This window comes from Tiliqua scincoides, chromosome 2 (genome assembly GCF_035046505.1).
Source record: "Tiliqua scincoides isolate rTilSci1 chromosome 2, rTilSci1.hap2, whole genome shotgun sequence".
Lineage (NCBI taxonomy): Eukaryota > Metazoa > Chordata > Lepidosauria > Squamata > Scincidae > Tiliqua > Tiliqua scincoides.
In genome coordinates, this window is record NC_089822.1 from 102,501,580 (window position 1) to 102,520,704 (window position 19,125).

A 19,125-nucleotide genomic window follows, 5' to 3' on the forward strand; every position below is an offset into this window, starting at 1 on the left:
GGAGGATAAACTTGATGCCTTAATAAACATAGGAACATAATAAGAGCAGCTCAATTTTTTAAGCAAGGGCTGTAAAGTACTTCACTTTCCAGCATTCAACAATGTCAAAGCAACAATGTCAGTATTCCTTGCAAGAATGCCTGGTCTGAAGGAAAACAGGCAGTTTTCATGCTGATCAAGGCTACAGAGACAGGGCCTGGGGATTTAGTACTACGTTTGTTCTGTTCAGGTTTCCATCTTGCAAATGGCCCCGCATGCTCAGAAGAAAGAGTAAAGATTTTTAATAAAATGAAGCACACACATGGCTTGTCAAGCTGACTGGTTCACAGTGAGAGAAAAAGGGCAGCCTTTGAGGCAAGGCGTTCTAAGCAGCAGCACTGCATAAAGTCAACAGTTCTTGTATCCCTCGAGAACTCAGAGACGCAAAGAGCGAGACGCAGTCCGACTCCATTTGCTTTACAGGTTCCATTTCTTTATTCAACTTGGATAACATCTAGTTACAAGTTTCACAAAATCAAATTTTATAAGATGGGGAGCTGACTGGAGTGGGGCAGAGGGGTATGGCCTGTTGGTTTGTCCACACCTCACCCGATCCCTTGCACCCTTTCATACATACCCCATTTCCAGGGCAGGCAGGCCAAGAGCAAAGGCGACTAAAGGTTATTTTCCAAGTGCTTGAAACTAATAGCAGGTCAGTAGATTTTCTTACATAGCTGCTGCTTGGAGTGGGTGGATGGATTAAATACAAACTCCAGAATCAGCCAAACGTGGAGCAGGAAGTACAGAGGGGTGGTGGTAAGAACTCAGGGAGAACACTCCTGCATCTCCCTCAAACACTAAGGGGAGATAACAGGTGGGGGAGTTCAATGAAGGGTCGGGAGGAGTTAGAAGAAAAAGAACGAAGTAAAATTGCTGTGTCACTCATTCATGGACAAAGTCCCTCACATTCCCCTTGGCCAGCTGCTCTAGGCAAGGAGTACAACTGTGCAGAGAGAGTTAGTCACTTAATTTAAATCTTAAGAGGGGCAGGAGGCTAGTATTCAACTTGAGGGAGGTCCAAGTGTTGTTTGGTAGGGGCTTCGCCATCAGAGTTTCACTGTCTGTACCTGAGCAGAAGGATGAGAAGAGAAGGATAAACAAATGGAAATCAGAAAGGAAGAGAAACGAAATGCAGAAGAAACAGGGAGCAAGAGAAATGGAAAATTCAGTGCAAAACCCCTCACTGAAACGATGACGCTGTGGGGCTGAACCATTTCTGATTACAAGTGAGTCAGCCATTCCAGAATGGAATGTTCCTCCATATAAAAAAGTCTCTGCATATAGAAATCTAGCATTTCCAGAAGATAGGCTAGAACTTTTTCCCCCGTCATATTTTTTCTGAGGAGAGTTAATTTTTTTTTTTAATGCTGTGGAGGAGTATTTCTTCACATCAGCTGCCCTACACCTGCAGTCCAAAATGGTCCAGTACAGGCTTACCACCTTAGTGGGAACTAGGTATCAATCTACTAAACTCAATTGAGATAAACTATTGAGCAACTTCAGGTGCTGGAGCCAAAATAAGAATCTGCTTTTTATTCATTATCAAAATTATTAGAAGTAATTGAATCCAAGTTTGATTTGCTCATCTCTGATTAAATGCCTAGTTTCCAATGCAGAATGTACACACTTTCTCTCTTCCCTTAGGGTATGTCTGCATTGCAACCTCTCTCCCCCAGGACTGGGGTTCTGAAAGCAAAGGGTTCTCTTTCCAGAAAAGCCTTCAAACAGACTAACAACATTTGGATTCTGGCACTTTCTAGAGAGAAGGGATGACAGCAACCTACCTTTCAAAGCATTTAAGGCAGAAACTTATTTACTCTTAAGCAATCTCCATGAAATAAGTCCTATCAATTTCAAGGCAAGGCTTGAATTAAGGTGCAATTTTGTAGCACAACTCTTGTGCTCTTGGGTTCTTCTCTTTAACTGCCATCATCTGTAGGTACAAAAAGTCTTCCTTAATAGGAAGCCCAGCATGACAACGAATCCTTTTGGAAAAGACTGCATGAGGCTCATGACTCACATTCATAACCGGTGAAAGCAGGAGCACCAGCTCTTGATATTTTCCGTACTTATCTTGCCTGGAAAAAGCACAGATCATTTTGGACCTGCTGCCACAGTTGCAAAGGGCCCCAGATGTCTTTGAAAGAAAAAAAAAATCCCTGGTATACTGCCTTTCCTCTAAGGAAGTGGCATATATGGACTTTCCAGATGGACTCCCATCCAGGTGCTAACACAGCTCTGAACTTGCTTGGTTTCAGAATAGACCACAAGCCATCAGATGAATCATATTTCCTGTGGGTTTTTCCTTTTAAAGTGTTTTATTTTATAGAAGTTTTTTTTTTATACAAACTGCTAACCCCCTCCCGAACAACCCTCAATGTCTCCCATTCCCAGTACTCTTCCTTCTCCAAAGCAGTTATCATTCCAAAAGTGTTTGGACTATTCATGACCCCCTATGCCCTACTGATCAAAGCCAAGTTTGCTGGAAACCCACTGTGTCATTAACAGTCTCCCATGCTCTGCCAGCAGCACAAACTCTAAAGCAGCCATTTTCAACCACTGTGCTGTGGCTCACTGGTGTGCCGCGAATGGTCTGCAGGTTTGCCGTGGGAGTTTGAGGATAGGTTATTTATTAGTAAGGCCATTGGGGGATGTGAGCCCCTCACCAATAGCATGGTGTGCCTTGCCACTTGTCAAAAGACTGATGGTGTGCCTTGACAATTTCAGCACCTTGTCAGTGTGCCATGAGTCAAAAAAGGTTGAAAATCACTGCTCTAAAGGCTCGATTCTCAACTGTGGAGATGTATGCATTGCGGATTGTTTTACTGCTGACCATTGAAATAAGACACAGGTCCAAGTCATGCGGAAAAAAGTGGTTTGGATTGCCACCTTGTACTTCATCTGAGAAGTTTAGGGAGAGCAACAAGGCTGGAGAGGTATACACTGGGGCACAGCGTGCATGCGAGGGGCAACTGTTAAGACTTACAAGAGCATGAAGGTAGATTTGGGGGTGACTGCATTGCACCCCCCCTTAAGTCTGCTCTGGATTCACCAGTCGTACCGGCGCGACTGTCTGGTTGGAGACTCCTCCGGTCCCTGAATAGCAAGGCGAGTCCCCTCGGCTCTCCGGCCGCTGCCTCCCTCATGACGCCGGTACTCCAGCCCTCTTTGCGTCCGGAAGCGGGATGTCTCTCTCCTCCACTCATCATCAAATGCAGCTGCATCACCTGAGACAGGAAGAGGGAAAGAAGCTGCTAAGTGGGGGTGAAGCTGGGGAGGAGGAGGAGTGTCCCAAGGAAAGGGAGGAGCTGCAGGGAACACTTACTCTCGTCCAGGTTGATGTAGTCTTGCCTCTCCTCCTGATCACCAGTGCGATGGTTGCGTGAACGCTGCATGATGTGTGCACGTTCCCGGATATGGTGCCCGATGGACATCTGCTCCAGGCCACTGTCTGAATCTCGCACTGTCCGCCTCGTCTCCCGGATCTGAGGAGAGAAGAATGGGTCATCACTAGGGAAGTCAACTAAAATGTGTCTGTTTTGCCTGACCAGGAACCTAGTCATTTTAAAAGTTCACTATCCATTGTACTACAAAAGGATGAATCTCATACCAGGAAACAAACTCCACCTCAGACTCTGGAGCCATATCTGTTGACCCTCAGGGAGTCAAGTCTGCATTCAGGCCTATGCACACCAAGTAAGGCCAGCAAACCCCCAAGGACAGTTTCAAATTGTAGTCAGACAACAACAGACTGTTTCTCACCCCGCCAGGTGCAGAGCGTGTCTCTGAGGTCTCCTGATAGACTTTGGGGCCATCCCCCAGATTCGAGTAGGATATGACAGTTGAGGAAGTAAATGTCTGGCAGTTGGCACCACTTGTCATGTGTTCCTAGAAGCATGTGGAAAAAGCAAGTAAGTACCGTAGATACTCACGTATAGTACGTGAAATTTCTGCCAAGTAATCAAGCTCCAATTCTCACTTCGCCTGATCTCCGGGTCAATCAGAGGGCAGAGCCTTTCCACTCTGAACAGTTTCATTTCTCAAGCGGCAGGCAGGCAGACAGGCAGGCGCCAAGTTTCTCAAGCAGCAGGCAGGCACCAGGCAGGCAGGGTAGAGATAGTTTCTACGGCAACTGGGAAATTCCAGCCAAAGTTAAACTTTTAATCTCCTTCCTTCTGCTGCAGCCTGGTTCTGGTTCTGCTTGGCAAATGCTTGCAAAGCAGGTCTGTTTTTGGAAACACCAGGATGGGACCCTCCTTCCCAGGCTACAATTCAGTGCACCATGACTTCAGAATAACACCCACGGAAAGCAGTGGGTCTGCTTCTGAGTAAAAAGGGCTGCAAATATATGCAGCTGCATCTCTCTGCTGCGAATTGAATTGCACACTCCCAGTGATGTGTTATATGCTGCATGTAGAGCTTCTGGCTTAACACACCAGACACCTTAAAGGTGGATTTGATTCATGATTTAACCTTTTTCACTTGCATATCCCTTGGCAGCCCATTTCCATAAATTGTACCCTTCCTATTAGCAAAATGTTTGTAATTAGTAAGACAAGCCCTCATCTCCTCCATATGAAAACCCAGACTTCATGTATTCATCACATATTTTCTCTTTTCATCTGTTTGAAGAACAGAAGACTCTGCCTTTGCACTGTTTTGCACCAGGAGTGTGCTGAGAAATTCTGGGTGATTGAAAACCAGCACAGTAAAGAAGCTGAAACATAATATGGAAAGTGAACAATCACTGGTTCATACATGAATTGATGACCAAAAACTAGCTATTGGTGGTGCTTTCACAGCCAACTAGCTACCTCCCTTCCAGGCCGTGCATTCTGGAGCACAGCCTGCCTTTTCCTGCCATTTTTCCATTCTTTTTCAAGTACCCCTAAAGGTCCTGTTGAGTGTCCCTGGGAGTACATGAATACCAGGTTGGGAACCACTGTTTTACTGGTATGTTTACAGTGCACTTACTCTGATAGTGTTTACAAAAAGGTGGTGAAGACCAGAATTTAAAAAAGAATAAAAATGTATCTTATGATCTTTTACTGTGTTTTTAATAAATTAGAGACTACAGTTCTTGGGTAACAATTAGTGGTAGGTTATTTTTTCAAGATCTGGCCTCGGGTAAAACCAGACAAAACTATAGTCAGACACCCCCCTAAGTTTAACTCCCGACTTATCCAAGGGTCATAGAAAATTCCATGATTGTCCATGATTCCATGACTCAAAACTTGCCCTTGACTTATCTGTGGGGTCGACTTATAGGCGAATGTCTGCGATGATCTTCCTGTATCTATCCACTGGAGACTAAATACATGGTTTCTGTAAATCCTAGTCTTTCATCTCCTGGCAATTATCTGTTTTCATGGAAGTTCAAGCTTCCCCACCAAAACACTGTTTCAGATGAGAGATGAGAAAGGAACTCTGGAAGAAAGGCTAGCCACACAGGGCCAGCGTTGCTCTACCCCAATAGCTAAACTCTTCTCTATAGGCATAAGCAGGCCTATATGCATCCTGTGTGTATGAGCTTGTGGGGCAGATTTCAAAATCTAGAAAACAAGAACTTTGCAACTTGTACAGCTACACCCCATTTAGAAAGTTTGCATAATTTCTTTTTACATCCTGTTCTGCAACAGGTTTGGGAGTCATGAAGAGGGGCAAGACATATGCAGGGCAGTGAAGCCCTGACTGCTGAAAATGTAATTCAACCACCCTCAAGACAAGGGTCCACAAACAGCAGCTTTGCTTACTGGTCAAGCACTGATCTGTCGCCAGCACACACCCCTACACTCAAGGTCCACAGATTCCATCCAAGCGTGATATCAAGCTTCTTTTTTAGCCAGTGTGAATATACTCAGTGCCTCTGACCACATACAGACTGCCTTTTCATCAAACAACTGCAACCTGCCACTACCACCCCTTAGTGAAAATGGTTTATAGGACTAATGGCACCGCCATTGTATCAGGGCTTAAAAGGTCAGTGGGGAAACAATGGCTTCCACCACATTAGAAATCTATTCCATATTTGTGTCAACTTTTGTTTCCTACAGTAGCTCCAGGACTTGTAATTTTTCCCCTCCATTTCCATAAGGAACAAGACAGAAAGAGAGTGTACAACTCTTTTTTTTTCTGGGGTGGAAAAAGGGGCCAGTTATGAGTGACAGTGTGTAAGTTAATGAGACTGGAGGTGGAGATGTAGGGAAGAGCAGCAAATGAGAAACTAAAGCAGATTGAACAAGAAAGTGGGCATTGAAAATGTTGCTGCTGCCTCCCGCTCAAGCTCAGTCAAGCAAATTAGGAGAATGAGAGGATGTAGCTTGAACAGCAGAGACAGCGTCTAGCAGTCTAGTCAACTGCTATGGCAGCTTCTCCCACAGTGTCCCTCACAAAGATACACCCCACAGAGGGTAAAACACCAATACCACTGCCAGAGCCTGCAAAGCAATTCTGATCACCTGAACTAAATTCATGGTCACCATAGCAACCATACTTGTTGGTTAGCTGCCTCTGACTGAGATTCCAGCAGGCACTGCCCACTTGTTTTTAGGCACATCTTTACAGCAAAAAGGGCTAGAAGCTTGCCTTGTTCATTATTTAAGAAGCCAAGTAAGAAAGCTGAGATTCTCAAGAAGCAGAATTCTGCTCCAACACTATACTCTGTGCTTTGTCTTAACTCTGATGGAACTGCTACATACTCACTGCCTCATTGAGAGGCATAAGTCTCTCAATGCTGAGAGATGACTGGGGATCTGGCCACGGAGGCAGTAAAGTCATGGCTGTGGCTATAGCTGCTCCTACCCAAATCTACCTCTCATGTCACTCTGAAATATGACACAAACAGGGTTTCTAATCAAGACAGGAGGATTATATTGGACGCAGTCCTGCTGACTCTGGTTGAATATTTATGCTCCCCCAGTGGAGGTTCCACAGCTTGGTGGTAGTATATGCAGGAAGTGCCAGATTCAATTCCAGGAAAAAGATTCCTGCTTGAGACCTCTGAGAGTCACTGCTAGTCAATGTAGACAAGCACTGATCTAGATGGATCAATGGTCCAATTCTGTATAAGGTAGTTTTATACATGTAATGCTACTACGTTGCAAGCTGATGAAAGCAGAGGCTGTTCATCTTGCCTATACCTCAGAGCCCCCACCTAAACACCCGTCCGTCACTCTATATGCAGCTCACTGTGAAGAAAAAAAAAACTTCCATGACCTCCTAGTTACAAGCAATCCCTTTGTTAATGTTGCCTTAAACACATCAGGGCAACAAAACCACAAGTATCAAACCATCTTCTTGCTTGGCTTTTCTGTTCTTAACTGAAAAGATGAGCAAAAGTCCTTCTCCTTTGATAATATTTACATTTCTTGTCAAGAATTTTAAACAGACGAAAGGCCATTTCTCTGTCAGCCACACCAGTCCCTTCTTTCTGGCCTCATGAACCAAACTGTGTCACCACACCCCACACCTACATCGGGGTCAAACCTAGAGGAAGATAGTGAAAGAAAGATCTTACCATGTTCCCAATCATGTCATTCATCATGCCAAACATGTCCATGAAGCCACCTGCCTGAATGGAGTAGAGAAAGAAAGTAGAGTGTTGAAGAGAGAGGGACCAATCAGCAAAGACAAACACTTAAATAGTGCTCTAGCACAAATGTGATGGGTTTCACCTTTCCCTCCCAACAAGAGGCTGGGCTGTCATTAGATCCTTGTGAGGCACACACTTCTGTTCCATGTATAATCCTTGTGCCCTAAACCTGAAGGCACATACCCTGAATCACACTCATTTTGGAATTAAAACAGTATCAGTGCCACCTCCCTTATTAGTGGACATAGGCTACAATCCTATACATACTTTGCTAGGAGTAAGCCCAATTGAACATAATAAGACTTTCTACTGAGAAGACATGCATAGGATTGTGCCGACATTTGGATCAAGACTTTCCTCTAGGAATGTACATGGTTCCACTTCCCAACCTTTCATCCTCACTGCCACTCTGGGAGGCAAATTCTGAGATAGCAAGTGGCTCAAAGTCAAACACATAGTGAACTCCATGGTTTAGCTGAGATCTGAACCCAGATCTTCCTGGCCCAAGTTTTAGAACCCTACCCATAATACCACATTGGCACTATTATCCATTTACAATTATTAAAGCCAGTCAGAATTGCTACTTTACACACAAACATGCAGTGGAGGAATGGTGGGGGAGATGTGCTCTTTGATAATTAAATTTAAAGGAGCAGCAACAAATTCAAGAACCTGTGTTCATTCACTATGGAGACAAGAGAAGGACTGGCTTTAGGAAGAAAGTGCAAGGTACCTCCTAGAACAGTCCCTCACAAGTCTCTCTCTCTTAAAAGAACTTATGGTTAAAAAAAAACTAGAGAGAGAGAGAGAGAGAGAGAGAGAGAGAGAGAGAGTACACTGGCATCTGGATTACTGGATGGCAACACAGAGGAAGAATGAGACTATTTTCTGTAAATTTCTCTAGAGAGCATCTGATCACAATTCAAACATGCAAGTATCCACATTTGTGTTAATGGTTCCAAGTCCTTCCCATAGGAATATAAAAACCACCACAGCAAGATCTGCATGGTATCTTGCCTAGTCAGAACTCAGGCCCTGAGTAGCCATCATCAAGTTATTTTTCACATATTTATACCACTGTTCCTCCAAGGAGCTTAGGACAGTGTACATGGTTCCTCCCCTCCTTTTGTCCTCACAAGAACCTATGAGGTAGGTGAGGCTAAGAGAGTGTGACTGGCCCAAGGTCATCCAGGAAGCTTCGTGGCCGATAGGGTATTTGACCATGGATCTTCCAGGTCTAAGTACAGCTCCTGAACCATTACACCATCCTGGCTCTGGTTATTCACTGTAAAGCGTGTCTCCAGGCCTCCACAAATCTACCAGCCAGCAGTTAAGGGTCGCTACTCAATGCCATATAAGAACCCCGCTCTCCTAGCCTTGGTCCAATAAGTTGAGGGGGAGAAAGTCTTGTGACACATGGGCTTAGGAACAGGCAGAAACAGTGCAAAAAAGACTCCTTGCTTCTGTCTCTGTCAAAGCCCAGGACCATCTGAGAGGCTTCCTTCCCACTAATTCTTCTGGCATGCACCACATCAATATTTGTGGACTTCTAAGTAGCTCTTATGCCCCCATGCTTACTCTTAAGATGGTTTTGCCAAGCGCCCTCTGAGTCTGGTGTGTGCCTTTAGTCATAAGAGAGCCAATGCTTTCCCTCCAACAGCCTAACTGGATGTACTGATCTTCAGATTAAGCTGCCTGCCCTTTTTCCAATACTGCCATGTTCTTGACTTCAAAGGCCTCCCAAGACAGCAAAGCTCAAATTCTGTGAAATCTTAATTTTTTTTTTTTACTGAAAATGTTATGCAGTGTCTTAAGACAGATGGTAAAGAGGGGACTCCACCTTCCTTTTATCATGGCCTCCTGTAGCTCTTCTCTTTGAGCTAAACAGCATATAAGGCTTTATAGTTTCCTTTCCTGCGGGGGAAATTTTTCGGTCCTCATTATTTTCACCATTTCAGAATAAAGCAACACTGCGGCAGAAGAAATCTGGGATGTTACAGAGAGGACAGAAAAATCTGAGAACAGCACGTAAGGATGTACATATACTGGAGGGAATAAAAATATTAGCGCTTACCATTCCTAGCATCCCAAAGGGTGAAACTGTTCCTGCCTGTAAAAAGACAGAGGCACAAAGAGTCATTAGAATCTACCTCTCTGTAATAAAACATCTTTTCTAACACTCCCATGTCCCAGACAGAAAAAAGGACAAATGGGCTCATTATTCAGCTAAGGGACTGAAAAAAATGAGAGGATGTACGTATGACTACACTAACTGTTCTCAAATCGATTATCATTAGCCAAAACTTCTATGCACATTTACTCAGAAGCAAATCCTATAAGGCAGTGTTTCTCAAACTATGGGTTGTGACCTGAGGGCAGGTGGGTTGCAGAAAGATGCACGCCGCCATCTTGGAAACTGGCAAATTAGGCAGGCGGCGCCATCTGGGAAGCTGGAATTGCCTTGCCTAAGCATGCTCTGTATGCGCGACACCATCTTGGAAGCTGGCAAAGAAGGCAGGAGGCGCCTTATTGGAAGCTGGAACTGCCTTTGCTGAAGCTTTCTGTGTATGTGTGGCTGGCAAATTGGACAGGCAGCCATCTATAAAGCTAGAACAGCCTTTGCCTCAGCTTGCTTGTGTGCACTCAAAGCTCCTTCCATTAGCAAAAGAGCGGCACGTACAGGCACACAGGAGTGAGTGTGCCTGCTAAGTGTCTTCAGGTATCGTGTTGCTGGATTATTTTGAGGTGGGTTGCAAGCTCTCCCTGTAAATGGAGTGCATGTCTTTTGGTTTGTTATGCTCTCTCTTTCACCACCTACTTCCAGTTCAAGCTCTGCCCTGTGATCCAACCATGGTAGAGAAATGTGCATTCCTCTCCCCCTCTAGGACTTCAACCTCAGCAGACTTCAACCCCCTGTTAAGTGGGGGGCGTTTTTATTCCTCTCCCCTTCCCCACTTCCATCCAGCCCAAGCTCTGCCTTTCCCTCCCCCCTCCAGGAACTTCAACCTCAGCAGATTTTAGCTTTTTCTGGAGTCGTGTTTTTTTTAAATGAAATAGATGTTTCAATTTATGAACTTTTTAAAATTACATACCTGGGAAGCCCCCTGATTGTAAAGGTGACTTAATAGGAGAATAGGTCAAGCCTTATGGCAGAAGTACTGTTGTGCTACATAGCAGTGATTCAGGCTGCAGTCCTATCCATGTTTGCCTGGGAGTATGCTCCTTTGGCTATAATGGGTCTTCTGAGTAGACATGTGTAGGATTGAGCTCTCACTGATATGGATTTGGTCCTTGCATTTAAATATAGAATCTTTATAGAAAGCGGATGCAATTGTTGAGAGATGGAGGGAGGGAAGGTACATCTGTTTGTCTTATGCTAGGAATGGTCTCTGAAATGCAAGGTAGCAGTCTCTGTGCTCTCCTTTGCAGCCTATCCATTTGGCTTTTTACTTATTAGTGAAAATACAGACCAGTATGTGAGCAAGACAGTTTTCTAAGCCTGATTTGCAAGTGGTGCAGTGGGAAGCCCTTCCTACAGCTTTTGTGGCTCTGATAAGATGCTGATATTCTTCCAAGCTGACTTTTGCAGAATATTTGCTCTGGCAATCCTGTAGTCCAGGATATTATTTCGCTTTTGTCAAGGTTGTAAATAGGTTTTTTTCTCCTTATACTTTGCTATTGGAAAATGGCTGAGAAATAACCTAATAAAAGCTAATAAAATACCATGAGATACTCTCCATTTAATACAGTCAACAGGTGGGATGCTTGGTAGGAATGGGGGTGGGGTGCAGTGAGAATTGAACAAGCTTCTGAGCTGGACTATTTTCTCTTGTCATTTGCAGCGAATGAACTACTAGGTGAGAACAGTGATGTCACTTCCTGCTTGATGATGTCACTCCCAGCCATGATATCGCTTCCAGGTTGATGATATCACTTCTGGTGGGTCCCGCACAGATTGTCATTCTCCAAAGTGGGTCCTGGTCTAAAAGGTGTGAGAACCACTGCTATAAGGGCTGGTGTAACATAGTGGCTATGAGGCTGAGCTGCACAGCATGACTTCCCTGGCTTAATTCTTGCCTCTGCCACAGACTTACTAGATGGCCTTAGGCAGGTCATTCCCTCTCAGCCTCAGTTGCCCAGCTGCAACATGGGGATGATAATACTTCAGGGTTGTTTAAGGTTTACCTCAATTCCTGCAAAGTGCTCTGCATAAACATAAAACACTATAAAGAGTATGGCAACCTTAGGGCAATGTTACCTACAAGATGAGAGGCAACCTTAGATTTAGTCCCAAGTGTTGCTCAGGAGCTGGAGCTATTACAGCCATAATGATATCATACTTGTAGGCAAGTGGAGCTTCCTGTAGCAAGCCCAACGCAATCACATTTAATTTCAAAATGGGGAATGTCTCCAAATAGGAAAATTACTTAAGAAACCAAAATCTGACAGGTGGGGTCAAATGCCCTTGAGAAGCTTAGAGGCCGTCTAAAGCAATGTGAAAGACTCAAAAATATATGCTATAAATTAGACAGGTTCTATAAACAAGTTCAAAAAGATGCCAGCATGGCTTCCTTTAAGAATGGGAAATCTTGGCCAAATGAAGGAACACATGGGCCCAATCAAGCACAGCACAAGAGTTTGAGCTCAATGAACTCAATGGGTGCACACCTGCTTGTTAGATTGTGGCCAAACTCAGGTGTATATATAAACTGGTAAAAATGCAAACAAAGAACATGTCTGAGATGCAAACTGCTAAAAGCTATAACATTTAAATATATCAGAAGAAGAAAAGCAGGTAGAGAGGCTGTAGGTCTTCAATAAGAAGAAAAAAAGATGTAAAAAAGAGTGAAATATCAAGGAAGCTAAGTGAATCCTAAATCAATCTATCTGCCTTCACTGAAAGAGACGTTGACTCCATCCCTCCTCCCCAGATTTAGAATCAATTGAGAAATTAAGTAGCAACAACCCAAGACTGATGGCACTCGTATTCATTGTTAGTATTTTACCAAGATAAGTTGCCAAACACTAAAGTCAACCAGCTCAGCAGAAAACCAAACAAACACCAATTTTCAAAAAAAGATGTGATAGATTCCAGGAATGTAAAACTTCTCAGCTACCTTTTGTTTAAGGAAGACAGGTTGAAAGCACAACTTACATTAGGATTATCACACCTAGCAAGAAGGCGCATGATGTTTGCAAAGAGATCTTGCTTTAAGAACTCCAAAATTCTCCAAAAGTACTTACAACCAAGTTGTAAGAAAATCCAACAGCACGGTGGTTTCCACCGCAGACTTTGGACTTTTCGGACTTCGGGACCACAATATGTATTTGCAGGGAGAAGGCAGGCCCTGACAGCACTGCAGCAGCACTGGGAGCAAGGGGCTTTTACTGGGGAATAGTACTGGCCTCCAGGAGGCTCCAAGGGGCTTGCAGCCCCCTTTACAGGCCTCCATGCTGCTGTAAGCAGCGCTTAAAACCAAAAGTGCCTTCTGATCAGAGATAAGTGCTGTATAAAGCAGCACAGGGGCCCACAGAAGGGACTGGACCCTCCTGGAGGCCAGTGCAACTCCCCAGGTAAGTGTAAAAACCCCTTGCTCCCAGCACTGCAGCAACTGCTGTGGCGGCAACAGGACACCCACTTCTGGGTCACTCTCCTTAAGGGGGAATGGCCCTGTTCTGGTTTCCCTGGTGGGTTGTGACCCACCAGTTGGGAACCACTGCAATACAGTATATTATATACTTGAACTTTGAGAATGCAGTTGACAAAAGTCTCTCACCAAATGCTCCTAAAGTATCTTTCTAGGTGTGGGCTAAGAAAACTAGCGCTCTTCAACATTGGTAATTGGTTAAAGAACAGGAAGCGGATGGGAGGAAATAAGGAGATCAGGTTTTGCAACAGAGGGAACTATTCTCCAACCCAATTTCTTCTTCCAGAAGGTAAAGCAACCAGGTTTATGCATGAAATCCACATATTCAGGATGGTGGAATCCCAAGAAGTCTTGAAAAAAGCTCAAAGAGATTACTTTAAACTGGCTAAGTGGGAAACAGAATGGCAGGAGCTGCAAGAAAGTACAAAGTGTGCAGAATGGGACCAGAAAAGAAATCATCTGATTTTTATACAGACACTGATGGAGTGAATGAACTATGGCTTCTCAAGAAAAATCCTGGGATCATGGTAGAAAGTCCTTTGAAAACAACAACTCACAGCCCAATCCAACCTAAATCCCCAAGCAACAATGCTGGCACCAGCATAGCATCCGCTGCATCCCACAGGGGATTTCTGGCTGCTGGAGGTGTCACTTTGAGTCCCAGCAACTGCTATGGGGCAACTCAGACCTGTGCCAGTAATATTGCTGGAACAAGTCCTTGTTGCTTGGTTCAGGCAAATCAGGCCCAAGGAGGGAGCTTGGATTTGGTGCACACAGCTGCTGCTGGACCCTCCCCATTGCCCTCTTCTACACCCTGCGACAGGCTCATCTGCTCCGGTGGGCCACACAACATCCACTGGCACACACACAGGAAGGTCTGGCCTTACTGCAGATACATCAGCTGCTAGCACTGCTGCAAAGCGCTTATGGCTGCTTTGTGGCAGGCTGTGCTGGCAGAATATCTATTCTGTTGACAATTCCTTTACATAGGATTAGGTTGTCAGACCGCAAACCCATGCACACTTATGAGGGAGTACATTCCATCAAGCACAGCAGGATGTGTTGCAAACACATCATCAATGTGCTACTGCAGTGATGATGGAGGCCATGACTCAGTGGTGGAGCACACGCTTTGCATCCAGAAGGCCTCAGTTCAATCTCCAGTTGAAAAGGACCTCAGAAAGCAAGGCTAGTGTGTCCTAGAGCGCTGACCCATGCCAATGCTATGGCTGCTGCAGTGCTCTAGAAAAAGTTCCTTGCTGTGCTTTTTGAATGGTTTTGTCAAAACAAGAAGCATGAGACATGGTTTTATTTATAGAGATGGCATACACTAAGGTGCCCCTTCATTTGTGCTGACCCTGTAAATAAAACGAACTTCTGGCTAGACGGAAACTGCGCATGGAGCAAGTTAAGGAGGGGCTTTATCTGCTTTCGCTTGAGTAAGCAGGAAGACAAATCAAATGAACAAAAACTATTAAAACCTTCCAATATTAATCAAAACGAAATAATTGTGTCAAGCAGTACCACTTTCCGTCTGTCCAAAATCTCTTGCCAGTTTCATTGGACAACCTCTGGTTTTAGTGTTATGAGAGATCAACAGCAACCTCTCCTTACCCACTCCATCCACAATTCTATCAAATTTCTCCACATCCGCCCTGAACTGCCTTCTTTTCTAAACTAAACTTACAGGCCGTGCTCTTACAACACATGATGTTGGTTGCTAATTTAGATAGCCTTAAGAAAAGATTAGATAACTTCACGTTTTATCAACAAGTATTAGCCATGATAGTAAAATGGCAACCCCAAGTCCTCTACTGGGGACAAAGAAGAGGGAGAGGCCATTGCCCTCATGCCCCGCATATGAACTTCCTAGAGACACCTGGCTGGTCACTGTTGAAAACGGAACAAGAGACATCTTTGGCTTCACCCACCAAGGCAGTTCTTGTATTCTGAATTGCTTTGGACACCCACTCCTTCACATGCACAGATGAGGCAGGATCTCTTCTGTGACAGTATCCCATTTGCACAATATGCTCCCTAGAGACATTTGGGTGACACTAAAAAGTGATAAAGTATGCTTTGAGATATGATTTTGAATTCTAGACATAATTATGTATCCCCTTGAAGACTTATTAAGCAGAATGATGGACTATAAAACATTTTAAATAAATAATGCTACCACATCTTCTCACTTTCCACAATGGGAAACATAACACCTCACAAGCCTCCTTTAACCATGTTAATACATATTTCTGATGCCATGAAAAGTCTTCCAGGCACACCAAAGGACTAATAGTCTTCTGAAAGGAAAACACAGGCACATGGAGACCAAGACAAGTGTCACCAACATCTCTCAATCTATCCAAAGCCCCCACTTCTGTTACCTGCATTCTTCGACTAGTCTGGCGAGCTCCCGGCACAGTCCCATTGCCAATGCTGAGGAAGGGGCCATAACCAAAGCCACCTGAAAGTACACGGTTCACATGCTGGTGGTGAATAGCGAGAGGGTCCCTGGATAAAGTGGAGGAAAAACACAAGAGAGTTAGATCTAAGTATGCTACATCAACCCTAGCTGTCAACTTCCCTTGATCAACTGCTTCCCTTTCCCCCACTTCGGGATGATGTTTTGAGGGTTGTACTCACATCACAAACATTGGGTCCTCTGGCTCTCCATCTCTCATGAACCGGAACATAATTCCCTCAAACACAGGGTGGGCTGTCCGAAAGGGAAGGGAAAAGGTGTAAGATATAGGCAGATATAAAGCCATGTTCAGGCCAACCTTCCCTTTTATGCAGCCCTATTCTTCCTGATCCCCACCATCTTGTCTGTCTTTGACGGCATACTCTCCCAGTGCCACCTTCTTTCCCACAGCAGCTATGTGCAGCACCTAACACAACCATGACACACTTCATGAACAAACAATAACATCCTTCAGCTGCTATTGTTCGCTTCCCATATCAGGAGCAAACAAGGAGGCAGGGTGCTGTGAGATGGAAAGAAGCACACTGTACATACTTCACCCAACATAGGTCACCCTTACGATAACTGCTCAATTCAGAAGACTTCCCTCAAAGCTGCAACTTCTACTCTTTCAATGGAGCACGGAGGTGGAAAGGGCTCCTGTACCTTTAACATGAACTCAGCTGAGAGAACCTTAGCAAGTATGGGGGCCTCGCTCAGCCTGCTGAGTAACCCACATCTGCCAACATTCTCTCATCTCTGTTAAAGGCACAGAGGTCCTGCTGTCCCCTCCACTGCACCTGGAGATTCTTGCGTTCTGAGCCAACCATTCGATGTAAGTGGCAGAATTAACAAAGCCGATATTTAATGATGGAAAAAGAGAAACAATTCACATCGCTCCACATCACCATCCCTTTCCAGTAGCACTACCCAAACACAGTCCTGGGGTCCCATCTGTACCTAGAGATTGTGATTCCTGGAGACTTTTTTGAACTCTCCCCCCATATAATGTAAAGTTGTCAATTCCTGGAGGTTCTGTTAACATAGCTCCCAATAGTCACCCGGACGTAGATGCCCACTCCTGAAGAGTTGGCAACATTCCCCAGACCTCCAGCTTGCTCTCCAAATACCTGGCTCCTTGCCCAGCGCAGGTGGAAGTCCAGGAATCCAGTATACCCCAAAGCAGCCTCCTCCCACCTGCTGGAGAGTGAGTTCCCTTGCAGGAATTCCTCCCACTGACCAGAACTCTCATTTCCAAAATCATCATCATCATCCACTTGGCTGACCACGCTGAGCAGCACAGGCTATGGCAAGAGGCCAGCACAGTTTGAGGCCAGCACACCAGGGCCCAACAGCTGCAGGAGGCACAGCTCTGGTCTGACACTGCCATCGCAGCCCAATCCACTCATTCCAGGATATCGCCTCTGCAACACCTGCTCGCCCAGCAGTCTGCACAACTGCGCTTCTTCCTTCCTGGCCTCGGTCTCCCGGGCACAGCCTGGGCCTGCTGCGTCGTCCACTCTCTCCAAGAGCAGCACCTTCTTCCCCGAGGAGGATGCCCCAGGCTGAAAATCAAAGGGGGGGGGGGAATCTGGGCAGCTGGTTTGGTGAGCAGGCTAAGCATCCCCCCAGCCAAGCTGTCAGGCCAAGTCTCCCCACTCCCAAGCCCCGCACAGGACCCCCCCAGGACTGCTCACATCTATGCCCAGATCCTTTGTTGCTGTCGTCTCCTCCTCCTCCTCCTCCTCCTGGCTGTCCCGGAATGTATTCCAGCCACGAGTCCTAAAGGGGAAGATTAATGCTGCATCCCTTCCCTCTCTTCCTGCCTGCCTCCCCCACTAGATCTTCTTTGTTGCAAAGATGCTGGTGTGGGGGGTGAGGAAGAGAAGGGAGAGCCTCTTTGTTCCAATCAGTCCTGCAACCCAACAAGCCACTCAGCCGCCCAGCAGCCACAGCAAATGCAGCCCAAGTTGCAACCCACCCCCCTTTTAAGAGAATGCAAAGACTGTTGTCAACCCCTTTTGCAGGGAAAGGCTATTTTTCGTTTTCAAAGAAAGCCCACAACAAGGCCCAAGCAGGATATGATGTCACAGGCCCCGCCCCCACCCCTAAGTTCCTCCCCCAGAAAAAGAGTTACGCTGCAGGGTCGCTTTTCCCCACCCCTACCCCCATACAACGTAATGATGGGTTTGCTGTTGGAGGGTTGTGTGATTTGCCTTGCAGGGAAATAAACCAGTGGGTTCCAGATGTGGTTCAGTTGGTTTTTGGGGAGGACTCTGGCTGACACTGAATCAGGAGGGATAAGCTCAAGAGAGGAAGTCCCAGGATTCTGAAGGATTTGCAAATGCACTAAAATGTGTGTGTGTGTGTGTGTGTGTGTGTGTGCGCGCAGTGAATGAATACTAATATGTGTGTGGGCGCATGCACGTCCTCCAGAAGGAGGAGCAGAAGCCTGACCCTGGGAGGAAACCTTCAGATTCTTACAAGGCTGAGGAAATGGTTGCTTGCAGTGCAGCTTCAGCTTCATTCCTACGAATGAGCAGAAGATGCCCTGTTGCTGGTCGTGGGGAGGGCATTGCCAGTACTTGCCGGCAGGTGCAATGCCCGCGTGTGGACAGCAGAGGTCCCTCTCGTCTCGCAGTACGGCTTAAGCCTGTGGCTAACAAAGCCACAGCATCCTCTAGTTTCCATTGTCAAAGACTTTCCGCGCATCATGTGCAGGGAGGGAACGTGGAGGAGAGACACCAGAGGCGCCTTGCAGTCGACAAAGCGTTATATGCAAATGACAGGAATGGGAAGTGGCTTCCCTTCTCGTTAGGCTCTGAAAAGCGACAACAGATTCAGACATATTGACAACATCAAGGACCCAAACTGCATTTTTCCCCTTAAATTTCCCCTTTGCTTTATGAATCATCATCATCATCATCACCACCACCATCACCATCATTTATATACCGCATTTCTGATGTGAGATTCGCATAAATAAATGTTGGGTATCCCTTGGGGCTTGTCCAATCACTGCCTGGGCAATGCCCAACATTCCAGGGGCACGTCCCTCCACTGCAAAAAGCTGAGACACAGCATGTGCTTTGGAAACAGGCACTCCGAAAGCCATTGAGCGTGGGTGATAGTCTTGTATTCTTGGAGACTTTTGATCTCGGCTGAAGGTGTAGATATTGGGAAACCTTTGTGCACAAGGAAAACGCTCAGTGTGGCTTATGCAACTAAATAATAACCAAACAACCAGAGCAGTTTTAAAAATCAGAAACAAAAATGCATTCCAACAAAAGAAGCAGCAGTCGGGAGCCCAGGAAAGCAGATGAAAACTGAAGCAGCAGAAAGAGGAGAGACTTGCTGCCAAGTGGAGCATTCTGTTGATTGTGTGG

General features: G+C 45.5%; 1 protein-coding gene across 3 annotated transcripts; it reads right to left on the reverse strand.

Annotated features, from left to right (window-relative positions):
* Nucleotides 1-450: 450 nt before the first annotated feature.
* On the reverse strand, nucleotides 451-17,826 carry MLF2 (myeloid leukemia factor 2). Of its 3 annotated transcripts, XM_066618111.1 has the most exons (10): nucleotides 17,437-17,826; nucleotides 17,173-17,304; nucleotides 15,922-15,994; nucleotides 15,663-15,789; nucleotides 9,705-9,740; nucleotides 7,556-7,609; nucleotides 3,802-3,927; nucleotides 3,365-3,524; nucleotides 3,026-3,266; nucleotides 451-1,106 (listed from the first exon to the last, which is right to left on the reverse strand). In XM_066618111.1, the coding sequence occupies exons 3-9, from the start codon at nucleotides 15,969-15,971 to the stop codon at nucleotides 3,088-3,090; spliced, it is 732 nt and encodes a 243-aa protein (XP_066474208.1). In that variant the 5' UTR covers nucleotides 15,972-15,994; nucleotides 17,173-17,304; nucleotides 17,437-17,826; the 3' UTR covers nucleotides 451-1,106; nucleotides 3,026-3,087. The 3 variants fall into 3 exon arrangements, with proteins under 3 accessions (XP_066474208.1, XP_066474209.1, XP_066474207.1); XM_066618112.1 differs by lacking the exon at nucleotides 17,173-17,304 and having other exon boundaries at nucleotides 3,101-3,266; XM_066618110.1 differs by lacking the exon at nucleotides 17,173-17,304.
* Between the last annotated feature and the right edge of the window lie 1,299 nt (nucleotides 17,827-19,125).

What these genes read in the sequence shown, in the direction of transcription:
- MLF2 (XM_066618112.1), bottom strand. Translation starts at nt 15,971, where the DNA reads ATGTTCCGGTTCATGAGAGATGGAGAGCCAGAGGACCCAATGTTTGTG. An exon ending in ATGACATGATTGGGAACATG is followed by an intron (nt 3,928 to 7,555) that starts GTAAGATCTTTC and finishes ACATGCTTCTAG; the next exon opens with GAACACATGACAAGTGGTGC. An exon ending in CACGCTCTGCACCTGGCGGG is followed by an intron (nt 3,525 to 3,801) that starts GTGAGAAACAGT and finishes TTCTCTCCTCAG; the next exon opens with ATCCGGGAGACGAGGCGGAC.